We start from the raw sequence: 27,302 nt of genomic DNA, 5'->3' as shown, positions 1-27,302 counted from the left end.
AGTTTTCTCAGCAGCTTCTGTCAAACCTTCCACCCAAAATTTTAATATTCTTGGGTTTATCAAACAGCAGACTTCTACTTTTAATTGCTTCTGGTTCTTATTTATCTAGTCTGCTCCACTGATCTACTTTTCTATTTTTAAACTAGCACTAAATGGCTTTGATTACAGCTTCAAAATTATCCCTTTCTCATTCCTCATTATCAATAATAATTCATAGCATTTAACACTGTCGATGCAAAAAATTAAAACTGCCTCCACTCATGCACGTAGATATGGGGAAATATTGGGAATTTGAGAAATTCCTGAGGGAGGCATTATTTTTATAAATCTTTTTGCTTATACTACATAAATTATATATAATAGAAGAATGATACTTATATAATTTGAAGTTTCCTTAGGGATCTTTGTATTTTATAACATGATCTGTTAAGCAATAATTCTGATCCAGTTATTTTAGACATAGCATATACTGAAGCACAATTTTAAAACTGCATGCTTACATTGATGCTCCCTCTGTTCAATGATTTGTAAAATCTGTTCATTTTAGCATGTCAATTCAAGAACAAGAAAGGACTATACCGGTAAGATTTCTAAGGGAATTTAAGTAGTTACTTTCTTAAACCTTTTGAAGATGCCAACTCCTTCACAAATGCAACCCAACTGCATTAATTTGCACTCCAAGATGAATCTTTACTGTACTCAAAGTTTTAAGGAAGCTAATTTAACAAGATGTGAGTCCTGCTTAGCAGGCTATTATGCTTCTGTTATTTCATGTAGTATTCAGCACTTCTGTTCAATGTGTCTATTGGAAACACTAATAGTATTGACTGTCTTAAAATGACAAAGATGAGAAAAGCAGTTGAGTAACCCAAGCATATGTGGTGTAATATGTACAGAAAGGGAACACATTTTGAGGGCATTCAGGGATACAAAAGAGGAAAAGATACCTATTTTCTCAGCTCTACAAAAATTTTATGGCAATTCTATATCTATATCAAAGGTATCCTTCAAAGTATGAGAAATACAGACTTTTACAAATTAATTTTCCACAGCAGATAACTTCATAATTCCCAAACTGACCAAAATGTACAAAGACTACAAAATCCCACTGTCTGCTGCTTGTTGTTTAAAAAAAGGATTTGACATATTATATCACAAAATGCACCTTTATTATTAAGTTCCTCAACAATCAATTTCCCAGGCATATATTAATCATTAAAGATTCCTTGATAGAGACTACAAATATAATTTTATTCAATCTACTGACTATAAATTATCAAGCAGGCACAGAAGAGAGATGTATGCTTATGTGGCAGCAACTACTCAACTACGGCCGCCACAATTCTTTTAATGATTTATGGTTGCTATTATTCTTTCTATAATGTGTAAAAGTATATATTTTTTCCAATTTTTGCACTTGCCCTTTCCTGTACAAAAGTACACAAATTAATACTGCTTGCCAGAAAATGTATACATGCATAGACACACATTTGTAATCAACTGCCTGTTGCCATTTAAAGACTCTTCCAGTATGTGAATGAAGCACTGAATTGCCCTGAACATTCACCTATTTACATCACTTATTACATATTTTAGTGTCTGAAGATTGGCACAGAAGAGTTAAGTGTTACATCAGAAATTCTGGCCACAGACTTCTTTCTTATTCTTTATTTTGTCACGAGGCTTAATATGAACTAATCACTACCAGTAAGAGTGAATGAATTCCACTACAAGGCTTATACCCCAAAGACATCAAAGAAAGATGAAAAGGATCTACATGTACAAAAACATTTATAGCAGCTCTTCTCAAGGTAGTAAAAAATTGGAAACTAAAGGTTAGAGTCAGAGTCAGATTTAGGATAAAGAAATTGTGGTAGATGAATATAACAGAATATTACTGGGGCATGAGAAATGATGAAATGGACAATTTTAAATGAAATGGCAAAAATTTTATGAACTTACATAGAGTGAAATAAGAACCAGGCAAATGACTCATACACATGGTAATGTTATAGAGAAAAGCAACTTTGAAAGATGTTACAGCTCTGACCAACACAAGGATCAACCATGAGTCCAAAAGAATGGTTGAAACACGCCACTCACCTTTTGAAAGAGATGTGAAATTAAAATGCATAAAGAGACACATTTTCAGACATGGCTAAGGTAGGGATTTGTTTTCAAGATTAAACAGATACGTACTGAGGCATTTTTAAAATTTGCTTAATGGGAGGAGTACTCAGAGGAACAGATTAATAAAAAATATTTGTGAAATATATTAGTTGAGTGACCAACTCACTTAGTTTCTCAGTACTTGTGGCAACTCTTTAAGTTACAGAGAAAGTTATCTACCTTCACTGTTAAATGAACATTTCTCTTACTGAAAGGCAGACCACATTCCCATCCCACTATAGTAATGGATATCAAAATGCAAAGGAGAATCCGGTGGGAGGATTTGCTAATCTGCCACTCCTCTGATCTCATTTAGTAGCACTGCTATTCTTTTTTTTTTTTTTAAAGGTAACTGGGGTTAAGTGACTTGCCCAGGGTCACACAGCTAGTGAGTGTCAAGTGTTTGTTCTGAGGCCGGATTTGAACCCAGGTACTCCTGACTTCAGGGCTGGTGCTCTACCCACTGCACCACCTAGGTGCCCCACAGCACTGCTATTCTTGTGTACTATTCATCTTATATTGCGTCCTATCATTTATCTCCTAAACAAACCTTACGCTTTTCAGCTTCCAAATCTTTGCTTAGCCTCTTCTAGCCCTACTCCCAAGGTGGTTTTTTTTCTCTCTTCTTTGCCTATGTAAATCCTAACAGTATTGAAAGTTTCAGTTCAAATCCCCCAATCTCTGAAACCTTGCCAGATCACGCTAATCTACAGTGAGTACTCCTCCTTCTAAACTTATAAAGCACATATATAGTCTGTATCATTCATTTAGAATCAACACTACCTTGCGATATTTCTATTATAGTATTTAACTCAAACGCCACTTTTTCCATATAACTTTCCCTACTTCCCTAATTTATACTCTACTCCCACCCTGAACCTCCTATATGTTAAGACTAAGATATTTAGCATGTACTTTTGTTATAATTAATGTGTAATTGTGTGGCTGGATAAATATATTTCTACACTCCAAGTTATCAGGGAGAACTAAATGTGTCTCAAAAGAACAGAAGAAGTACTTCAAAGAGAAACACTTTTTTCAAAAAATGAAGTGATACAAAGAGGCAGAAGGAAATTCGCACTAAACGAGAAGATTGGAGGATAGGAAAATGATCCATAGAGAAGTAAGGGAAAGAAAAGAAAAAGGACCATTGATCACTTAGAGCTATAGATGAAATGTAGGGGAAGCAATGATTTTGGTGGAAGCAGGAAGGAAGGACAAAAGATACCAGCTTCATTTTGCTCCACGATTCCTGATTTGCTCCTGATTCCAGTCACGCTATATAAAGTTCTAAGAGAATTTTCATAACATGTTGGGGGTTTAGAGTAATTGTCTTACCTCAACCAGAATAAAAAGCAAGACTAGGAGAGTGGCCACTGAGACAGAAAAAAACCGGATAGATGGAAGAATGAATGACTGGCTGGTTCCCTCAGTATAGCTACGGGTTTAATTCACAGGAGAGCAAGAACAACACAGAGGTTATGGCTTAGATGTGACCACTCCTTTTTGGGACAGTAGCTTTATCCTAGCTAGGCCAAGCAGACCAGCAAATGACGCAAGTAATGACAGCTCTGGAGGTAGGGAGGAGCTCTAATAAGGATGTACACTTAGAGGAATGAATTGTCCTGACTACATATTTTCCCTCATCCACCAACATATGATTCTGTGGGAGGCTATGCCCCTTTGGGGGCTGAGGTGGAGCGTTCTATCTTGTTATTCTATATAACTTAATAGATTTTGCTTTGAATTAATGTGTCCTCTGGTTTGGCATAAAAGCAGTATCAGTGGAAGTTGTAAACTGTGGCTCTGAATAGATGCTGATCCAAAGAATGCCTTCAATCCAGATTAGCTTTGAGGAGTTCACAATTAAATAAAGAGGAAGTGGCCTTGGCTATGTGGATATGAGGCTTCTCGTATTCCTGAATAATGGTGTATATACATAGGGGAGAAATGGTCTAATAATGGTCAGAGGAAGAAGTGTTTCATAACTGATAACTACCTGCAAGGGATACACTGAGGTAGCTACCGATCAACCGAATATAAACAAAGAGGTCTACTATCTTTCTGCTTTTTACTTTATATATGGGATATTACAGAGAACCTCAGGAGAAGTCTTGAGATGCCTCATGGTACAATGGGAAGAGCATGGTAGTTGGAATCAGAAGACACGAATTTTAATCTCTGCCACTTATTGCCTTTGTAACCCCTGGACAAGTCACAACCTCTCTGGGTCTCAGTTTCTTTATCTGCAAAATGAGAGGGAGATTAAAAAAACTTCCAGGTCCTTTACAGCTCTAAATCCATGAGTCTATGAACTGAAAACCATTCCCCAGTTCTGGTAATTCATGAAGGGCGTATGATGTCACCAGAAAGAACCAAGGAAGCCCTGCTAATGATTTGATGTCCTAGGCACCTTGGAACAAAGGAATTTTCACTACCAATATTGATTAAAAATATGGGATTTAAAAAAAGATTTGGGAAATGAAAAGGCAGCTAAAATGATAGCATATGAGAACTGAATTTAGATTCTTGGATCATGGATTAAAATACAAGAATGCTGGACTCTTGTAAAGAGATGGAATGAACCTGACATCTCTTAAAAACCATACCTGTCTAGATTATAATTGACAGAAAGAGGAAGGAGAAAACTGCATAGATCTGAGAAGCCTCATACAATGAAGAGTAGTAGATACTATACAGGAAGAACAGAAGACAGGATAAGTAATTAATGGGAAACAAATGCCAAGAACAGAAACAACAACAAAATCCATGGCTTCATGTGTCTATATATAAATGCTCAAAGTATGGGTTATAAACAGGGTGAACTAATGGTCAGAAGAAAACTTGACTTTATAGATATCACAGACAGCAAAGGATGGGACTCAAAACTGGAATTTGGCTATTAAAAGTATAACTTATACTCGAAAGGGAGAAAACAGACAAAAGAACAGGGTGAATAACCTTGCATATTAATAATGTATACTTGTGAGGAAAGTTAGGAACCTGAACATAGCAACATGGTAGAGAACAATCAATAAACAGTGAGGATCACCAGAAAAACACACAGAAGCACCACACTAGAGATCACCTAGAAAGGAAGAATGAGATGAGGAATTCAGAAAACAAATCACAAATCTGGCATGGAAGGCTAACATTGTAGAAAGAAGTTAGGCTTTAACTATACAGACTTGGGCTGGTACTCTTATTTTCTGCCAAAAGCAAGATAGCAGGTGATATATTTGTGAACTGTCTTAACTATGATTTCATCCTTCAAAAGGCTGCAAAATAAGGGGTAATTCTGAATAACGTGGCACTTGTTGCTTACGTTCGCATTGACAGGAACCTTGGAAGTAAATGACTACTATATCATGGAATGTGATTTTTAAAAAAAAAAAAGGAGAGAGAAGAAAGCCAGGCATAATGGGATATGCATCCTTTATTTTAGGGCAATCAATTCTGGAGGGTCTAGAGAGAGGGTCCCATGGGCTAATTAATTAATTTATCACAGGGCAAGCTGGCTCAATAGAAAAAGAAAACTCTCAAGAATGAAATTCTGAACACACAAGAACAAAGAGGAAAAATGGGTGCACAGAAAACTCCCTGACAAACTTATTTCTGAACGAGACATGTATAGAAAGGCAACTAATTTAGGATGAATATAAATGAGTAGCATGATCCTATAAGAACAGTGTCAGGAATGCTAAAGCTCAGAATGTGCTGAGTCCAGCAATAAATGGTAAGAACAAAGAGGTTTTATATAGCTGAGTTGGGGAAAAGAAAAGGAACCAAGAAGGGATAGGACTGCTGCATGGGGTAGAGAGGGTAATGCTAAAATGGGTAACAATAAGGAGAATCTAAAATATTCCACTCTTATTTTGCTTCTGTTCTCCTTATAATGGTGATAATCACTACAAACTGGGAAGCTTTAACTGTAAGTATAAAGTACCATAACTGTTTTTTCCCCAAATATACCTGCCAAAATTTATATTTCCAAATGAGCACTGATCCATTCAAAAGTATAATTTATTCAAGACATTTTGGGAAATGGAAGGGGCAGAAAGAAGAAGGAAACTTAACAGCATTTGAGAGGCTACAGCTTTCTTTAGTATATCCTTAATGAAGTGAAACTTCATTCTTTGAGGATTAGTTTTTATTTTTATAAAAAGCAATCAGATTCAAGTATGCAACCGGTGAATACAGTACATAACTATTTTCTGATAATATAACTAAAAATTAATTAGTCTAATTGTTTTAATCTAGTTGGTAAAGCTCAAGAACATAATTCCAAAGGAAGACATTGGAAAAAAAAATTAAACCAATAGCAGTATCATTATGTGGCCTGGGACCCAGGCTGTCCCCTGGCCCTAAAGGCCCTGGTTCACACAAATTAAGCTTGATGTTGGAGACTGATACTGCCCCCCCCCACCCCTCCCCCCCAATAAAAAAAGGTCATGATATCTCTTTGGTTGACTGTAGCCAAATGCTTAGGGCAAAAAAAAAATCTTTGCAGCAAGCAAAAAATCTTTCTCTAATAAAAATTTCATTTCCAAGATAAAAGTAACTGATACAAATTTATAAGAAAAAGAGCTATTCCCTAATTAGTAAATGGTCAAAAGATGTAAGAGGGAGCTAGGTGGCTCAGTGGGTAGAGTACTGAGTCTGTAGTCAGGAGGATGGGTCTTCCTGAGTTTATATCTAGTCTCAGACACTAACTAGCTGTGTGACCCTGGACAAGTCACTCAACCTTATTCGTCTCAGTTCCTCCTCTGTAAAATGAGGTGCAGAAGGAAATGGTAAACTACTCTAGTATCTTTGCCAAGAAAACCCTAAGTGGGGTCACAAAGAGTTGGCTGTGACTGAAAGATATAAACAGGTAGTTCTCAAATGAAAAAAATCCAAGCTATTAGTAGTCTCATGAAAAATGCTCTGAATCACTAAAAGATAAAAACAAACTAAAGCATCTGTCAGGTAAAGGAATATTTATCAACTGGGGAATAGCTGGGCAAATTATAGTAGATGAATGCAATAGAACGCTATACCATAAGAAATGATGAAAAGGAATTGTTTCAGAGAAATCTGGGAAGACTTGAATGAACTCATGCAAAGGAAAATGAGCAGAACAAAATTAACAATTCAAACAACAATATTGTAAAGACAAGCAATTCTGCAAGACTTAAGAACTCTGACACAATGAATGAGCATGATTCTACAGTACCAAAAGATGAAAAATGTTACCCTCCTTCTAACAGATGGATTCAATATGCAAAATGAGACATAAATGTCTGGTCATGGCCAATGTGGGAATCTGTTTTGATTGACTATGGACATTTGATACAAGAGTATTTTTCTTTTTGAGGGAAGAGTAAAAGTGAGAGAAAATAAAAGCTTGTTAATTGAAAAAAACTAATCTAAAAATATTTTTTTTTTTGGCTCAAAGCTCTTACCTCAGTTTCTCTAGAAAAATCTAGTATATTCACAACATGGTATGTGTCTGAATTTTCCAAATATGGGTAAAAGGGGCCTGGGCCTTCACCTCCCCTACAAACAAAGTACCAAATATATACTGGGTACAGGATAACTTTTATTTCATCCTACAAAATGTTTATGATACAAATGACACAAGAGTCCACATACAGACACACACAATAAAACATAGAGTACTCAAATAGCTCATTGACTTCTCCAAGAAGGGAACTCACACTGGGATGCTATGAAACAACACTTTGACGTCTTGGTCTCTTTTTTTCCATCTACAGAGTTCACAACTAACATTAGTACCACCCTATCTTGACTTTCCCCAGAAGGTAAATATACTTTGGGGGCTGCTGAACAAGCAATCTCTTCCCATTGAAACTTCACTATGAATAACTTACTAGCTTTGTTCTCCAAATAGAATGCTGAACAGAACTGTATGTGGATGAATCCCTTCCTTCTCCATAAAGCATACTGCATGAGAAAATCCCCTTCTCTTAAGGAGTTCTTAATCTTTTTTGTGTCATTGATCCCTTTAGGAGTCTGATAAAGCCTATATATAAAGCCCTTCACCGAATAATGCTTTTAAATGAATAAAACAAAACATATAGGAAAGGAAATCAATTATATAAAATTATATAATTTTAAAATTACATATATGTAAATATAGGATATATAAATATATTATATATAAAATTATATAAAATAGTTATAAAAATCTTTAGATTGCAAGCTCATTGAGGGCAGGGATGTCTTTTTTATTAATTGTATACCCAAGTATTGAGCACAGTACATGGCACATTATAGGTACTTAGTAACTGTTTACTGAAAATATAAAAAATAAGTTTGTGGACTGCAGCTCAAAATCCCATGTTTCTAGAAGGTTCAAGTGTCTCAACTTGTTAAGTCATGTTTTTACGAGACTACTCTCCAAAACTTCCCATCTACCCTGGCAATCTCCCTTCTCTATTTAAAAAGCTAGATTATAGGATAATGCTGCTTAGGGAATTTGAAATTGCCCTGTCCTCCACAGAAGTTGGGATTCACAAACACTGCCAGTGGACCACCCATAACTACTATCTTAGGCTGTGTGCAAGTGTGTATGCTTATGTTTACGTCTGTGTTTCTACAAATAGTGGCTATCAAATTGCTCCTGGTAAGGAGAAAACTCCACATAGGCAGAGATTATCTTCAGCACCCCTCCTGCCCCAATTCAGATCTACTCTGCTTTGTGCTGGTCTGTCTTCTGAACAAAGACAGACAAGAAAATAAGACAGGGCAAAGGGCCCAACTCCTCTGGTAAGAGTTCACTCTTTTGAGACCCAGCCCACCAACCATCTTGAGGTTCCTGTGTCTTTTTTTTTTTTGGTGATACAATTGGGATTAAGTAACTTGCCCAAAGTCACACAGCTAGTAAGTGTTATGTGTCTGAGGCAGGATTTGAACTCAGGTCCTCCTGACTCCAGGGCTGGTGCTCTATCTACTGTGCCACCTAGCTGCCCCTAAGGTTCCTGTGTCTTAAAAGCAAAGTGCCAGTAGGCATATATCCACACTAGATACTAAACTCCTCTCGATGACTCCAAAGGCTTATACGCTTTAACTTCACCAAGTTGAATGAAGAACTCATCAAAAAGAATATCATCTCCTAAACAACAATCTAACAATTAGAACAATACCTATCTTCACAAAACAAATTTGAGGAACAACACTCAGGTGAATATATAAATCCTGAAATGTTTCAAGTACTTACTTCTATAGGGAACTTTTTTTTGGCAATAGTATTTTAATGATATTAAATAATTTTAAACACATTTAATTCCTACACTGTTCAATGTTGCCTACAGTGCTGAAGGATTGTAGTTATTTAAAACAGTTGACTCATAATGTGATTTAATATGTGTAAATAAAAGATGTTTGACTAGGCAGTTGGTGTACTGTGTTTATTTTGTGGCACTATGCTTTGTTTCCAATGTACGTTGTACTGCTACTTGCTTGGTAGAATCAGTACTTGATTGACAGAGCAGTGAGAGACTATGTGCTTGGATTTGCTATCTATACTCCTAGGTAAACTGATATAACTAGCCTCAAATCAAATTTGGAAGAATTTTTGATGCTCAGAGCTTTGAGTCACTAACTGCTGGTACGCTCTGGAGGTATACTGCATCTTACGCACGACTGGATATACCAAAACGGAGTATGGTTAATAAAATGAGCTTGAATTTTTAATGAAAACTTACGGTTTTACTACAGACTTCGTGGGAAAGGAGTTATGATTATAATTTGGCAATGAAAGACCATACTTTCAGTAGAAATAAATCTAACAGAGAGGGAGTGGAGTAGGCACTATATATCAAAAACATGCACAAGTCTACAGAGAAATCCATTTGAGGAGAGAAGTATATTAGAGGACAATTGTTTTGCATATACTAGACAGTGCCCCTCAAGATGGAAAATATTGATCCTTTCCTAAAAAAGAAATTAAAAACTGGTACACTTTTTGAACATTGCTGTCTTCTCCTAGCTCCTTTTACTTCCCAAATTAGAGGTACTCACTAAAGCTCTCTTCTACTCTTTTTCTCTCCCCTAGTAATCTCATCTTTTCCTCCCTTCCTTTAGTCTTTCCTTTCTACAATCAATCTAATACTTCACGTCATCTTATCATATAACTATTCTAATCAAAAATTTAAAAACTTTTCATGGGTTCCCATTATTATTTAAAGCAGAAACTTCTCAGTCTGGTATTCAAAACCTTCCAGCATGTGCCTTCTTCCTACCTTTCCACCCTTTCTTCATACTAGTTCCCTTATACATACTACATTCTAACAAAATGACACTACTTTCCATTCCCAGATCTCTTCCTTCCTTTTCTCAGCACCTTTAGATGCATTTTCCCACATGCTTGAATTCATTTGCCCTCCATTTCTTCAAGCTGAAAGCCAAGTTCAAGTGACATTTCCTCCATGAAATGCCTTCTCTTAATCCTCTATGGATTAATCATCCCTCCCCCCTCAAATCTCTCATGTCACTCTAAGCTTTTCTTTGGCACTTATCCACAATGGGCTTACAATCTAATGAGGAAGATAAGACACAAGAAGTACATAACTATGTCACATAAGGAATGGTATAAGAAATTGAGATTTAACTTGGAAAAGAGAAAATTAGGAGAGGGGAAGGAGGAAGAGCTCATTATAGGTTCCTTCAAACATGAAAGAAAGATTAGACTCATCTAATATAGATACAGAGGATAATACTTCATGGTGGCAGCTGTGATGGAATTTTGGTATTAAAAAATAGCACAACTTTAAGGAATTATACAAAGCTGTAAAAAACTTCATTCCATTAGAATATGTATAATTACAATTATTCATTGACAAAGTGGTAGTAAAGATGAAGATATGTTATTGTTAACATTTCATTTCTATGTTAACTTGAAATTCACAAATTCACATTAGTAATTCCACCAAAGAATGAAGAAAAATAATAATCTGGAAAATTGTACCTGTTCATCTCTTTGTCTCCACTCTTGCCAATTTTCTTCTTGTAAGTCTTTCTGTACCGGGTTTGGCAACGAAAGCTCATGTTGAGAGCTACAAACCACCTGGGAGGATTTCTGGGGAATCTTCTTAAAAGCAATATTTCTAAGCTGAAAGGACAATAACAAAGCATGTGTATTGCTATCAGCTAATTAAACTCTAGGTTATTGGTGACTAGAAATTTAAATTATCCTGATTAGTCAATCAGTTATTAAAACCAAATAAATAACTATTGTGTTTGCTAAAATCTTTGTGGGCACTAATAATGTTACTTTGAGAGGTAGTGAGATATAGGTGGTAAAAGTACTGGATTTGGCATCAAGAATACTTCAATTCCAGTTTCAAAACTAATAAGGAGCTATGTGCCATTTGGCAAATGACTTATCTACATGTGTGCACTCCCAACTTCCTCATCTGTAAAAAAGAGAATATCTTCACTATTTAATTTCACAGATTTGTTGTCAAGGTCTTACAACATAATTCAAAGTATACTGTAAACTATTACACTATTAACAGGATTTATACCTAGAAGGAACTGAAACAAATCTAATCTAATTTTTACAAATGAAAAAGCAGAATATAATAATGAAACATTATTGTAGGTCCCAATTTGCTAGTATTTGTGGGTTGACAATGACAATTAAAATAATAATCATGCCATAATGCTATTTTATCAATTCTTTAATTCCTTTTATTCTAAAAGTACAAAGTTATTAAGACTGGAGAACAGAAAAACCTGTGTGATTTTAAGATACAACTACAAGGCATAGAAGAGTTACTCTTAAATGGTTAACAAATCAAAAATTTGCTTAACAACCTGATCAACCCTGGGTAAAGTGAACACTGACATCCTGGATGTGATGAATAGAGGAATTAATTCTTGAAGTCAATATAAAATTACACAGTATTTCCACTTAAAAGTCAAGGTAAAGTAGATGAGCGAAAGAGAGGAAAAATGCAAGGCTTCAAAAAACCCAGGATCATAAATTTTCATTTGACTTTTAAGGCAATTGGGATGAGAGCCATAGCAGAGTTCTCAAGATAATCCAAACACCATTATTAAGATAATATTTACATAACATTTCATAACTTACCAAGTGCTTTACCCAGATTATTCATTTGATCCTAAAAACCCAGTTAAGGTATTAGGTATTCTTTCCAACTGACAGATGAAGAAACTGAGGCTCTGAAGAATTAAGTCAAGGTCAAACTATTCATCAGGAGCAAAGCCAGGACTCAAACCCAAAACTCAAACTCAAGTCATCTAGCTCTAAATTAATACCTGACAACCTGCCTCACTAATGAGAGATACTGATGAAGATCCGAGAAAACAATAAATATGTATGTTCCTTCTACTATAGTGCAATTACCTCACATATTTTAATTGCATTATTTTCATGGTATATAGGACAGACTGGCAGGGAGAATGGACTGAGAAAAGAGGTATCAGTCAAGGAGGTTATTATGCATAAACTATAAAAAATTTGGATCCAGAGTAAGTGTGGCTATAGGAAAAGGAAAGAAGTTCCTTAGGCTCAGATGCTACAGCTGACAATTTCATTCTCCTTTTCAGTCTGATTTAGAAGAGACTATATAAAGCCTTTGAAATGGACTGGGGTTCATGCTATAGCCATACTTAGGCATAAGCTCTACAAGTAATCCTCCTTGCTGGTGGACCTGTTTCCATCCTGTTCTTCCTGCCAGTGTGTCTGAGATACCATGAAAACATTCCAATTTAAATGATGTTTGAGGAAGTTGTGTTGTAGTAGAATCTCTTTCATCATATTATTTGATATGTAGAACAATTTTTATAAAGTACTATTTTAATATCAGAAGACCTAAGTTTTAATCCTGGTTTTCCCAGTGACTTATTTTGACCCTCAATATGTCATCTAACATTTCTGAATCTCATTCTCTTCATCTGTAAATTAAAAATGACTGGCACAATACTACAGATATATAACCCTACACTCTGTTCTTCACATTCTCAACTTCAAAAGTAACAACCATGCAACGCAATAGTATAGGGGCATCCAAATGTTCTAAATGAGGGCCAGAAAATGTTAGAAAGTGTTCTCTCTTAAATAATCTGAGGGAAAAACATTTTAAATAGACATAGTAAAAAGTGGCTATAGTAGAAAGATCACTCTTAAAGACTCAAATAATAAGTTGAGCAAAAATAATACAAGAAAAGAATGATTGGATTAATTTTTTTTAAAAGGCAATTGGGGTTAAGTGACTTGCCCAAGATCACACAGCTAATGTCAAGTGTTTGGGCTGAGACCGGATTTGAACTCAGGTCCTCCTGACTTCAGGGGCGGTGCTGTATCCACTGTGCCACCTAGCTGCCCCTTGATTAGTTTTTCTAAAATGAAACAAAACTTAGTTAAGGATCTTCACGTGTCAAATGTTTGTTTGTTTTTAACTCCCTCCATCGTTATTTTTGGGAAGAAGGAAGCGTAGGTGGTCCAGACCTATCACTGGGAATATACAGAACCTCCAGTAAGAAAACTTCCTCTACTAACACAGACTGGCAACTATTCTCAAATTTTAAAGTCTTAGAAACTTGCTTGTGAAGCTGAAAAGTAATTTGCCAGGGTTGCAAAGCTAGTGTGTCCAAAGGCTGGACTTGAACCCAGTTCTTCCCAAGTTAAGGCATGCTTTTGCCCATCCATATGGTAGTCTATTTCCCTATATTTTTCCCAAGTGAAAAATCTACTTTAAGATGTTTATTATGCAATTAATACTGATACTAATAATTTTTGGAAAAACTGTCAAGTCCTCCCTAATAAGGAAAAGAGTGTGTGGACACAGGTCTTCAGACAATTCAAAAAAAACCCCTTAAACCAGTTAATTTTCATGCTACCTCATTCGCTTCACTCTGCTGCTGTTCTTTCTTTTTTCTTCTTTTTTCTTTCTTCTTTTCATTTGTGGTTGGTTTGTTCCCCAAAGTTTGGGACTTTCCAGGATTCCGACCTCTGCCCTTTCCAGGCTCAGAATCAGAACCACTGCCACTATCTACTTGCAAGAGGGCGAAACGAGAAGCAGTAGTGGGAACAGAACTGATAACAGCTGAAGCCATTGTAAAGATGACTCTCTTAAGAAAAATCTATTCGAGAATAATTCCTGAAAATGAAAGATAAATAAAAGGAATCAATGTAACATGCTCTCCAAGAAGCCTGTTTTTCCTTACCAAAAGTTTAGTTAGCCCAGTGTTAAAATACACACACAGACCTGTTCGTAAGTTATGTATTAAGAAATCACTAAAATAAGGAATTAATGAAACAGTAGCATAAACTAAAAACAAAAATCATAACATCTGCCATAATAATTAGGGTATGGAAGGGTTACTACCACAGTTGTACTTAAGTAGGTATTTAAATTATGTCTTGAGTTGAAGCAAATATATTTTTCTAAATACATTCCTCCCCAAATTCCTAGAAAATAAGATGGATCTGCTTTCTCTTATAAACACTTATAGTGCATGTTAAAATGTTATCCATTTCTAGAAAGAGGAAAGAATTGCAAATTTTGAAATAATTTAATAGTCATTCATCTTTACAATACTGTAGTTAGGAAGATGGGTGACAGAATTGTGTATTAGTCACTGGACAAACACACACATATACACATTTGTGAGGATATGTTTGTGTGTAAGCACATATACTGTATGTAGTGGGGAGGGGGGAGAGTTTGGATAAACGGGTTAGACTGCAGGGGTGGGAAATCTGTGACCCTGAGACCACATGTGGCCGCCTAGATCCTTAAGTGCGGCCTTTTGACTGAATCCAAATTTTACAGAACAAATCCTTTTAATAAAAGTACAGCTTAATAATAGCTGGAATTTACATGGAATTTTAAGGTTAACAAAGTGCTTTATATGTTATCTTATTTGATCCTCAAAAACAGCCATGGCAGGGAAGATACCATCACCCCCATTTTACAAATGGGGACAGTGAGATACAAAAGGTTAAGTGAATTGCTCGGAGTCACACCGCTATTAGGTGCCTAAGTCAGGATTTAAATTGCAGTCTTCTTGATTCCAAGAGTCTAGCCTTCTATGAATTTTGCCACCTAGCTCCAGGTCATGGTGTAAAAAAGATATTGAAAGACACCCAGAAGAGGGCAATCAGGATGGTGCAGAAGTTCAAGTTCAGGCTGTATTAGCAGTGGTTGAAGGAAATGAGACATATACACACCTTAAGTATAAGAATATACATAATGCATTAAAAAAATCAATACCAAGCAATTTGTTGAGGAGGCACTAGCAGCTGGGGGGATCGAGCCAGGGTCATGTAAGAAGTGGTATATGAGTTGGGTTTTGAAAGAAAAAAAGGATTCTAAGAGACAGAAGAAGGGAACTCATTCCATTTACGAAGAGATATACAAAGGCATGGCAATGGAATATCATATGTGAGAAACAGTAAGAAAGTCAGTTTCCCTGTAATGAAGTATATGTGAAGGGGTATGATATGGCTGGAAAGGTAGGTTGGAGCCAGGTGAAAGACTTTAAATGCCAACAGAGAAGTTTGTATTTTATCCTAGTAGTAACAGGAAACCAATAGAACTTAACAAGCAGAGGAGTCACACAATCCTGTGTTTTAGGAATATCACTTTGACAGGTGTGTGGAGAATTAAATGGAGAAAGAGGGACTGGAAGAAGAAGACTAATTTTGAGGCTACCGTAATAGGTGAAAAGGATGAGGCGCTGAACTAGGGTAATGGCTAGTTGACTGAAGAAAAAAGCAACTGAAAAATGTGGAGATAAAATCAGTAAGACTTGGCAAGTACACATAGGGTAAGGGATAATGAGTAGCTGAGGTTGACTCAGGTTTAAAATCCATGTGAATCCAAGGATGGTGGTGACCTTACCAGAAATAGGGAAGTTTGGAAGAGGGAGACATGGAGGGTGGCGGTGGTATGGAGAGGTACAGCAGAGAATAATGAGTTCTGTAAGGGATATACTGAGTTTTATATGCAAGTAAAAGTAATTTGTTCCTCTTGTCCCTAGAGAGAAGAATTAGAAGGAGCAGAAGTTCCATAAAAAGGCAAATTTAGTCCTGAAACAAGAAAAATTTCTGAGAAAGGAAAACTATCCAAAAATACGTGGGACTGGAATCCAGGTCTTTATTACTCTAAGGTCAGACTTCCATTATACAATGCTGTATCTCTTAATTAGGTCATTTTGCACCTTTCTGAAGTATTCTGTAGGGAGACACAATTAAGGATCTTTAAGACCTAAGAATTTTGTCCTAAATTACTTGTCTCTAAAGACAATCTGTATAAATTTGTTGATTAATTTTGCTAAAATGAGTGGTCAGACACAACCTTATGCCAAAATAAAAATATTTTAATTTTAGCAAGAGAAAGATCAAAAAAAGACAACTGTCTTGGTTAGATGTGTCCTGACAATAGAAGGAAAATAACTCTTCTCTTGCTTGTTTTCTTAACCATGGAGAACATCTTTGGACTGGAAAGGATAAAACCAAAGTGGTTAACAGGGAACTAAAGCCTAAAATAAGGAAATTAAATAGCACAGCTAGCTGCTTTCAATTAATTCAATTTACCAGACCTAGAAAACTACATTTGGATGTAGTTCTGAACTGGTACATATGACTGCTAAACTGCTGACCTTTGAAAAGGTACCACAAGACTGGAGATAAATGCTGTCCCAATGTTCAAAAGGCAAAGACAACAATATTCAAACTACTGCATCAGTAAACTTGACATTTTTGGCAAAACACTAGGATATATTAGAGATTGTGAGCACTTTAAAAAAAAGGAATCAGTGATCCCCTAAGAGCCAAACAGGTTCATCAAAAATAGATTAAATTTCATTTTTGACAGCATCACTAGACTAGTGGAACATAGGACTGGCATAGACAAGAAATACCACCTATATTTTAACATAGCGTTTGACAAAAATGAAATCACTGCTGACAAATGTGAAAAATGTGAGTTAAGTTCATAGTATAATAGAATGGATTCAGAATTTTTTTTCGTCTTTTTTCTTTCTGGTGAGGCAATCGGGGTTAAGTGACTTGCCCAAGGTCATACAGCCACTAAGTGTCAAGTGTCTGAGGTCGAATTTGAACTCAGGTCCTCCTGACTCCAAGGCCAGAGCTCTATCCACTGCGCCACCTACCTGCCCCGGATTCAGAATTTTGAATGAATAGACCCAAAGTTAAAATTAATGGGCTAATACAACCTGGAAGAAAGTCTCTAATGATAACCCCAGGGGTCTGTTCTTGGTTACTGGTCTGCATTTTTATTAGTGACAAACTTACCAAGATAGCAATAAAATAAAATGGCATGAAGTTAGCTAAAACAGATACAAAATGGCATCAGCTGCCCAGAACAATGGTTAAATCTAGAAAGATGAAATTTAACAGGGTTAAATTCCTCCCCTTTAATTAAAAAAATCAATTGCACAAAGAAGAGAGAAAGCATGGCTAGAAAATTACTCATGTGACAGAGATTTGGATATTTTAGCTATCTGAACATCAGTGAGACACAGCAGCCTGTCAAGAAAGTTAATAGATTCTTTGGAATGAGAAAGGTATAGTGTATACAACAAGAAAAGTATGATTACTACTACCACTACAACACTCTAGACTGATCAAGCAAGATCTGAAATATTATATTCAGTTCAGTGTGCCATATTTTAGAAAAAACACAAGTAGACTGGAATACATGATAAAAGGCTTAAAGACCATGCTTAATAAGGCTCAAATGAAAAAATTACCGATGTTTTCTCTGGAAGAGTAAAGACATAATGGTAGATCACCTACAGGACAGGCAAAGCAGTCTAACAAAAGTTGGGAAAAGAAGGAGGCAATTTCTGCCAGACAAGTTGAGCCACTACTACCACTCAACCACAACATCCCCCTGAGACATTGACAGAAAAAGCCTAGGACCCTGAATCCAAGTCTTGGGAACAGTAGTGTCCCCTAGATAATTTGTTGTGCTTCCAGCACAATCCTTACAGCCATCTTCCTGGGAAGTAGCCCCCATAGAGAAGTGGCTGACAACTGCTCCTGTAGGTTCTGCAGCAATAGATTACTAAAGACTCAAAAAAGAAAAATTCTTGCTACTAGAGTACTTGGCATTAGCAAATGGTTCAACATCAGAAACTGATATGATTTTCATCAGTGGAAACAACACTGAAATTGATACACTACCATCTGCTGCTACACCGTAAGGACCAAAGGACCTTTTCCTCTCACTTGCAGGTGAAACCTTCTATATATGATGCTGCCCCATTAGAAAGTGAGCTCCTTGAGAACAGAGACTCTTTTATATTTATATCCTCAGTGCTTAGCATATATAAGTGCTTTTTCTTTCATTCATTACAATGTCTGTTTTCAAGTATTTGAAAGGCTATAATTTGGATAAAGGTCAGATTTGTTCTGATTGGTCCCAAAGAGTCTGAAGTCAGCCAGTCAATAAACATTTACTAAGCAACTGTAGGCAGATTACCAAGAAGCATATTTGGGCTCAAAATAAAGGTATAGATTTCTGGTAATTACAACAATCTATCTCACGATGTACTGGAATTCCCAGTTACTGGTCTTTAAACTGAAATGAATGTAAATCCTAATAAACAAAAGCAGAATGTTTGGGAATGCATACTTTAAGACAGTGCCTTCCTGAATGTGAGTTGCTGTCTGTACAATAAAAGATGGGCTTGGACAATGCATATGAGCAGGAAGTCCACATGGCATAGATTATTGAGCCTACAGAGCTCAATATAAAAAAGCATTTTGGCAATTCTAGGTTTTCTTGATGATACTTGATGACTGGTGGCCCAGAGAGAAAGAAGGTCCAGAAACAATAAGAAAAATTCAGAATTGAAAGAAAGAGTTCTTTAAGACAGAGGTGTATAGCCTGTGTAAAATCTATGGGCCAGATGTCGTTCATAACATCATCCTAGGACCAGATTAAAATGAAATTGGGAAATATTTAATAAATAAAAATAAGATAAAGTATAGATAATATTAATATGTAGTTTTCAAAGACATTCACAGGGATCCTTATGTACGGTTTAGGGGTTCCATTTCTATTTGAGTTTGACACTACTGCTTTAATGCATCATTCCATTTGATAAGGTAGTGGTAGTCGTGTCCATGGAAATATTTGAGTAGAAGACAGATTACTACCTAGGAATGTTGACAGAATTGCAAAAACAGTTAGCAAGGTGATTTAGATGATCTCTAAGGTCCCTTTTGAGTTTCTATTCCCTGGGTAGAGCTTTTGGATTAACTGAACAGATACTTTCTGGCTACAGAAAGAGAAGTATCCTCCTTTATGGTAATAATATAATTTTAACATCACCAAGAAGACAATGAGAAAGTATACATAATACAAAAAAGACTGGATTTGAAGTTTTAAGTATCGTGAAGTTAAACCTTGCCCCTGAAACACTAGTTTTTTGACCAGACAAGCCACAATTTCTGTAAGCCTCAGTTTCCTCATCTCTAAAATGAAGCTAATATCTATAATACCTAATTCACAAAGATGTTAAGACCAAGTGAAACAAATTATGTAAAAAACTTATAAATCTGTAAAACTTAAAATGCTACCTGTTGCACAGTCATAAAGAGTTGCACAGAGTACTGAGAGGTTGAGACTTTCCCAGTCACAAAGCCATCTAATGTCAGAGGCTGGTCTTGAACTCAGGTCTTCCTTGGCTTTGGGACAGCTCTCTATTTACACAGACTCTTTTTGCAACATACCAAAATTAATAAGACCAAATTTGGCAAGCATTTTTCAACTCTTACCTGGATAAAAACTAAATAACTACCTATATTTAATACATCACTTTATTTATCTATTTGGAGGAAGGTGGGTGATGCGTACTTAAGTTAAATAACCTTGGCACATCCATCAAGATAAGAGTTTTACTTGAAATCAGATGTCCAACTGGAAAAATGACTTTCTTCTCTGATTGAGGCAGTTGTCTGGTAACATCTGTCCATAAAATTATTTAAGCCAAAAATATCTCTTCTATGAACAGGACTCTGTCTCATCTGAGAGCTTGAGAAAATTCCAAGGTCCTGGCTGAAGAAATTATTGACTTTTAAATGTAGGAATCTTTGTAGCCAGCCGCCATATATGTGGTCCTCCTTATATGCCACATATTCCCCGACTCTATATGAATAAAGGGATCTGCCAGCAGATTTGTGACTTTAACTTAGAATCCAACTCTCTTCCAGATAATAAGTTCCTATAGATGCTTGGGTCTAAAGACATATTTACCAGTGTAAAGAGAAGTTAGGCTCCGAAACTTTTAACAGAATACCTAATTTGCCTTCTGTATATTAACAGTATACTTTTATAATTCTTTAATCAAGAGCTGAGAATATTATCAATAGTAACTCAGATAATTCAACTCTGAACTGCTTGAAGTCTAGTACTGTTAAGTTCATACATCTGGAGAAAATGAGAGATGAGAAAAGGGAGTGGAGGTAGGGGAAAGAAGAGAGGAAGAGAGGCAGGGGAAGGTGTGGGGAAGGAGAAATGCCTCTGATGAACATGTTGACTATTCTTTTTCCCAGAGTTTCTAAGTTCTTTCCCTCTCCCTATATTATGATAGAGAATCAGAAAAAACATACCCAGTTTACCTTAGGTCTCTGCAAAAATACTTTTGCCAAGATTCTATAGCTTAAAAAAAAAAAATGTTGGCTATAACCATGGCTGATTTAAACAGCAATGTTTGTGTCTTTTGCAGAATCAGTTGAAGATGTTATCCAGTATCCCTTACATAAGAACCCACACAATAAATTTCTCCCTTAGGTCAATGCTAGAAAAAAAATCCCTCCAGATAATTTGTGTTTCTCTTTTATCAGAAAATGAGAATGAAGTGCATACATTTCCCATCTTTTCCTTCTTGGCCTGAGTTGCCAAGAAATTAAGAGCTAAATTCTTGCTCAACTTTTATAACTCATTCCAGGTACCTGGCAATAATAACTACTTGTATACTCCTTTTGACTAGTTTTTGTTCTTTTAAAAATTGTCCTATTTTATATACTTAATTTTATAAAGCAATACATTTTTGAGAAGAAACAAGATATAAATTCTAAATAGAGGAAATAAAATATTCAAACAGCTGCCCCAAACACTCATAAACAAGTGAGATTAAGACTTCCAACAGATATTAAACAAAATTATATATGTGCGCACATACATTCTCTATTAAAGTTCTAATGATGTGAAAATAATTTCTTAAAAGGTTATACCATCAGAATGCAAGCTTTGACAAATCCTATACCAAATTGGAAACGTACTAGTAAGCTACATGTCTTTTGTCCAGGGATCAAACAAAGTTCAAATAGTTTTGTTGCCAGAAATGTTGGCCACTAGGTGATAAAATTTTTTGGCTGCATCAATTCACAAAAACAGTCTATGAACGTATAGAATGGTCGCCATATGCACCAGTAAAAAGAATACAAACACTGGTGAAATAGTGAAGCATTTAAATACATAAATATCAGTCTAAGTAAGTAGTGTCTGCTGCCAGCTACACTTTTCAGTGAAGCTTGAACCAGATTAAAAGGTAATTAGGAAATACTTAAAATAAATAAAAATGCAATAGAACATAGATAATGTTCATCTAAGTCAATATCTGGCAGGGTTTTTTATGTATGTTTTAGTGGCCCCTATTTCTATTTGAGTTTGACGCCACTGTTCTAAAGTAAATATAAGATGTTGGTAATTACAATTTAATCTTATCACTGAAACATGAAATTCAAGGAATTGGTAATTTGGGGGTGGTATTACACCCATGTATTTTATTTTCAAGTTTGAAGTTTTCCTAGAAGCATGTTTTCTGGTTGATAATATGAAGGGGGGAACATCTGCAACGTGGAAAAATTTTTAACCTTGCTTTCCAACTAAAATATGTTTCACATACATTCACTCTGCTTCAAGTTTAACAAGTCAAAAGACTTGTTTAAAAAGTGATAAAATTCTTTAAGTGCTATAGGTACTTGAAGAAATATAAACTGAAAGACAATATTTTGATTGCAGTCAACGTGCTAAATTTTAGTAACTCTAAAATTATTCATTATTTTAAATGGACTGCAAATTTTAGAGTTGTTTGGTCGAAAGCATTTCCCCAGAGTCGCTGTTGGAAACAATTTATTTCCATGTCTTAGATTAAATGACTCCTTGAAGCCTTATGAGGAAAGAAAGCCAGGACATGAATGACTGTGTTAGGCAAATGAGGAATAAAATCATGGCAGAAGTCACATTAAAAACAGCTTTCCTTATTGTAATAGGCATACCTAACTCTACAACTAAATATGTTTGAAGTATCAAATGTAAAACTTCAGCTATGGTTATCCATCTAGACTCCCAGAAGATGTCAGGCTTCTGGAATGGCTCCAAACACAAATGCCTCCCCCAAAAATTATTTGGCAGGCAAAGAAGTAGTCATTGAACAAATAGTAACAACAAATTCTGCTGAGAAGAGCCAAGATGACATCGATTACTCTGTGAAAAGTTTAGAGAACTTTATGTAGAAGGGAAAGGTATGCTTTAATTAGTTGGCAAGGTTTATAAAAGGCCTGGCTTTTCCTGAGTATAAAACTAACAGAATATCTAAAAGAAAAGAAATTAAGGAAAAGTGGCAAATGGTTTAATTAGCCATTTGGAAATTAGAACAATAAAGGAGGTGGAAAGCATTGGTCACTGACAACCAAGAAGATGAATGTCAATTTATACAGGATACAGAACACCTGCACTATCCATTGGGGTGAATAGTCACCTCCTCTACATCTCTTTATGGCAGAAGCCTCTTTAAAGTTGGGAGTAGAGGGGCACATGAAGTGCATAAGGAAGTATGGAGCAGGTGGCTTTTTGCTCAGCATCCTTTGAAGATCCAGTGTGCTGCTGCCCAGCAGCACATATTAATCAATACAGTTCAACAGTTTGGAGGGATGTTCATTTTATTTACAAGCTAAGCACTGTTCTGTGACTTATGGGATAGTGAATCACAAACAACACAACAGAATGTCTATCAAAGAAATCAACCCGCAATAAAGATTATAATCTTCCTCTTGTGAAAGCAAAAGAATGAAGCACAACAAGATTACATTAACCTTATAAGAAAATGGACTTTGGGAGAAGATCTGAAAAGGGCAAGCACAGGAAAATGTTAGTGGTTCAGTGTAACACATGTACAACTGAAATTTATCAAATGTTAAGTGTTCATTATATACACCGAACTGTAATAGACACTAGGGATACAAAGACAAAAATAGTCCACACCTATAAGTAACTTATTTTCTATTGGGAAAATCCAAGAACAAAAGAAAATAAAACCCAAAATGCCTTTTCTTTCTCAAATTAACAACTTCATGGGAATCAAGAAAGGCTTTGTTCTTAAAGCATTCTAGGAATTATTTCCTCTATCCAGGGCATGCTTAAATGCAAAGAGGTGAGGAGAATGAATGCTGAATTCTGTGACTAGCTACTAGGTACAGTTACACTAGAATATAAAGTATATTAAGGAGAGAAATGTGAGATAAGGTTGGTATAAAAGAAAGATCAAGTAAGCAGATGGAAAGAGCACAAAAGAAAAAAAACAATAACTGACAACTTTTAGAAATATCAATAAAATGTTTAAACAAACACACTAGAGAGGACTATAAATAGCACAGAAATTTAAATATGGAGGTGGGACCAGCATACACCTGAGTACCAGTCCTCTATTTCTGCTGAGCACATTACTGAATGTCACTTAACTACTCTATATTAAAGACTGTCAATGTCAAAACGTTAGGAAATTCTTGCCCTTAGCAGATCTTAAATGCCAGCAATTATTTTTAACTATAATTACCAAGGCAAGCAAGCCATAGAATTAGTAATCTCTAAATCCATTTATATTTAACTTTTGGAATATATCTGGAATATGTTTTATTAATAATTTATTTTCAAGATTGCTGTGACAATGTTTGTGAATTTTGAAGTGCCATAAAAATGAGTTATTAATAGATTGAAATATCCAATTCTAGATGTATGTTGGAGAAAGTTTAGAAGTGTGCAAAGTTGCAAAAGAAAGCTAGATATTTACTATGGGTGATTCACAATAAATGAGATGAGTATTTCTGGTTTATTTTTTATGGCCAAATTCCTCTATCTCCCACGAAGTTCTATCCTGATGCCCCATCACAATACGAAAGCGACATCAGCCTTTCAAAGGTGAAGCACAAAATCTAGCATGTTGAAAATACCTGGAAAAGACTTGCTGGAGAAAACCCACCAAATAATGAATAATTTTTAACATTGTGGAAGGCACTAATTCATTTTTTAAAATCCATTTCTACAAGAAATAAAATGAGAGGAAAAAGCACTGGACAACTATAATGAAAAATCTGGCCCTGAACAACAGTTGGGAAAATGTACCTTTCTGTGCAGAGACAGGAAACTATGGGTATGGATATGGGTATACATACTGTCAGAAACAATATATTGGATAATTTTGCTTAACTGCCTTTCCAACCCCCCCCCTTTTTTTTTTGTAACAAGAGGTGTCTCATTGGGCAGGGTAAAGAAGGGATATTTTCAGAAACGAAGATGCTATCAAAATAAGATATAAATTGTTTAAAGAAAAAAATTAGCTAAAACTCCAAGAAAATGATTTTTTAAAAAATCATAGGATCAGTATGAAATAAGCCCTGAAGGCACTTTTAGCGCTCTAAATTTGGCTCCCAATGACCCTTTTCCAGCCTTATTTCATCCTCTTCCCAGCTATACACCCTATAGGAGCTGTTTCCCAAATTCAATCACCAGTCCCCTGACTTAGCAAATTTGATCAAACTTTCCCACACCTGGAATGCACTTCCCTCATCATCATCTTTCAAAATCGAGGTTTCCTTCAGGAATGCTCAGACGACATCATCTGAGCATTTCTCATCCCCCCACAATTTCTTTTGTATGATATTTGTATACATTTCCATCCTGCCTGCCTAAAACAAACTCTTTGAAGGCAGGAACTGTTTTCTTTTTTGCCTTCAAATGCATCCTTAAGGTTTAGCACAGTGCCTTGAAAACAGGAGAAGCTTAATAAAGATTTTTTGGATTATTACAGTATTAGTAACCTTTCTTAGATATCAAAAACACCCAGGATTGAGGGATTTAACAAGAGAAAGAGGATGCATGGAGGAAAACGGAATTTCCTATTAATTTAGAATTAAATGTTTTAATGGCCCAAATGCTACATATCATATAATTTTCTTATACCAAAGTCTTGTCAAATAATTATTTAGATCCTGAGGGACATTTGCTGTTAGAAGAATGTAACACCTAAAAGGGTAGGAAATACTTAAAAGTATTTTTTTCCCTTAAAGATGCCTAAAAACCTAGCAAAAATTTTCCAGAACTTCCTTCTTCCAGGGAAAAAAAGTCTTCATCCAAGTCAAACTCAATCAACTGTGGGAGGCAAAACAGCACATCATCAAAAAAAAGTAACTATACCTCATTCGTGAACAAAAGCCAACTTTTCCACTCCTACGGTGTTAACAGGTGCCCAAAATCTTATTAGCACAAAGCAAAGCAAGGAAAGAATCTGACTGGGCTAGACTTAAGCCCAGCATGAAGGAGAATTCAATACCTGAGGAAAAAGAAATGAGTAAAAAACATGCAAACCAATCAAAAACCGGTCCCTCCCGGGGGCTGCCCAGGGGAGAGTTTCCCAGGATGGTAGGGTGGCTCGCAGGGCCGCCGCGGAGAGCCCAGGCACGAAGGCGGGGGAGGCACCTGCAGTGAGGAGCTCGGCTTCCCAAGTCTCCGTGCATCTTCAGGCCGGTGAAGCCAGGGACGGCACCCAGCCCAAGGAGGAAGGGGGCTCGAAACGCAACACCCCGGGAAGGGGAGTTCATCGGGCAACGATCGGCAAAGGGGGGATCACTGGGCAACAATCCGAGGGGGACGCACTGAGCAACAACCCTGGGAGGGCGCAACAACCCCACTCGTGGCAGGGGGTCTGGCGTTGGAGAATGGGGGTATACCTCCGAAGAACTCCCTTCTCTCTTCCCCTTCTTCCCCCAATGACCCCAGGTCAGGGAAGCCCTAATTCATCCCTCTCCTCCACGAGCCCCAGTTTGGGGATGAGAGAAGGCTAAGGCTGCAAGGGGCCAGGCGCCGGCTGGGGGTCGCCGCTTCCCCGGCGGCCTGGGTCGGCCGGCCGCCTCCACATCCCTTCGGGCGAGCTCGGGCCTCGCCCCCGCCCCCGAGTGCTGCCCCAGGCGCCCTTCACCCCAGGCCGACGGCAAGGCTGCGGGGCCTGAGGGGAGGCGGGTTCCTCCCGGCCAGCTCGCCCAGACTCGGCCGGGTCGCTCCTCGAACTCACCGCGTTCCCCTCCGTGGCTTCCCCCGACTCCGTCCTCCTCCTCTTCCTCGGCTAGGTGGCCGCGGCGGCGGCTCCTCGAGGCCGGCCGCGCTGGGCGTTGGGTTTCTGGCTCCTCAGTCAACTGGGAGGGGAAGGGGGCGGGGGCGCGGGCGCGGGGGAGACGGGAGACGGGAGAGCGCGCGGAGCCCGGCGGCGGCGCGAGACGGTCCGAAGCCGGGAGGGAGGGGGAGGGGAGCTCGCCGCTGGCTGGGGGGCGGGGGCGGGGGGCGCCTCTCGGCCCTGCGCGGCACGCGCACTCACTCACCCCAGCTCGCTCTGCGCGCGCCGCGGCGTTTTCGCAGGGCCGCGGAGGGGTGAAGGGGTGGTGTGTAACGGGTCCCGGGCGCCGTGAGGAGGCCGAGCTGTGGAGCCGGGGGGTAGGGTGGGGGGGGTCGACAAAACGGGGGAGGGGGCACAAAAAAGCCCTGTGCGGGTCGAGGTGAGCGAGATTTCACGTGGCTGGCAGGGAGAGAACGGCTGGTTCACCGGCGGCAAAGCAGCCCCTGCCCTGGGTCGGTGCTGGATGGACCTGGGGGCCGGCGGGAGGGGGGAGTAAGGGCGGAGCAGAGGGGAGGGGCCTCGCACGCCCCAGCGGTCCGTTTCGGGGTTTGTTTATTTTCTCGGTTGGTTGCAGCGGTGGCGCGTGGGCAGAGGTTCTCAAGTGACGTGAGCGGCTGGAGTTGGGGGAGAAAACCAGAACCACCTGCTGGAGAAGGGGAGCTACGGGGGCCGGGCAG

General features: G+C 37.6%; 1 protein-coding gene across 4 annotated transcripts in view; it reads right to left on the bottom strand.

Annotated features, from left to right (window-relative positions):
• LOC114025896 (G kinase-anchoring protein 1) overlaps nt 1–26,614 on the bottom strand; it is a 62,121-nt gene extending 35,507 nt beyond the window's left edge. For 2 of the 4 annotated variants that reach the window (XM_027839407.1, XM_027839409.1), the window contains exons 1-4: nt 26,527–26,614; nt 25,653–25,788; nt 14,041–14,300; nt 11,141–11,284 (exon numbers count right to left, since the gene is read on the bottom strand). In XM_027839407.1, the coding sequence (XP_027695208.1) occupies nt 11,141–11,284; nt 14,041–14,256 (360 nt within the window). In that variant the 5' untranslated portion in view covers nt 14,257–14,300; nt 25,653–25,788; nt 26,527–26,614. Of the gene's footprint in view, nt 1–11,140; nt 11,285–14,040; nt 14,301–25,652; nt 25,789–26,526 lie in introns of those variants that run through there. The other 2 variants (XM_027839408.1, XM_027839410.1) reach the window with 2 other exon arrangements.
• Nucleotides 26,615–27,302: the final 688 nt, after the last annotated feature.

This window comes from Vombatus ursinus, unplaced genomic scaffold (assembly GCF_900497805.2).
Source record: "Vombatus ursinus unplaced genomic scaffold, bare-nosed wombat genome assembly UNPS02014832.1, whole genome shotgun sequence".
Classification (NCBI taxonomy): Eukaryota; Metazoa; Chordata; class Mammalia; order Diprotodontia; family Vombatidae; genus Vombatus; species Vombatus ursinus.
The sequence above is the reverse complement of the archived record's forward strand: the minus strand, read 5'-3'. Positions and strand labels throughout refer to the sequence as shown.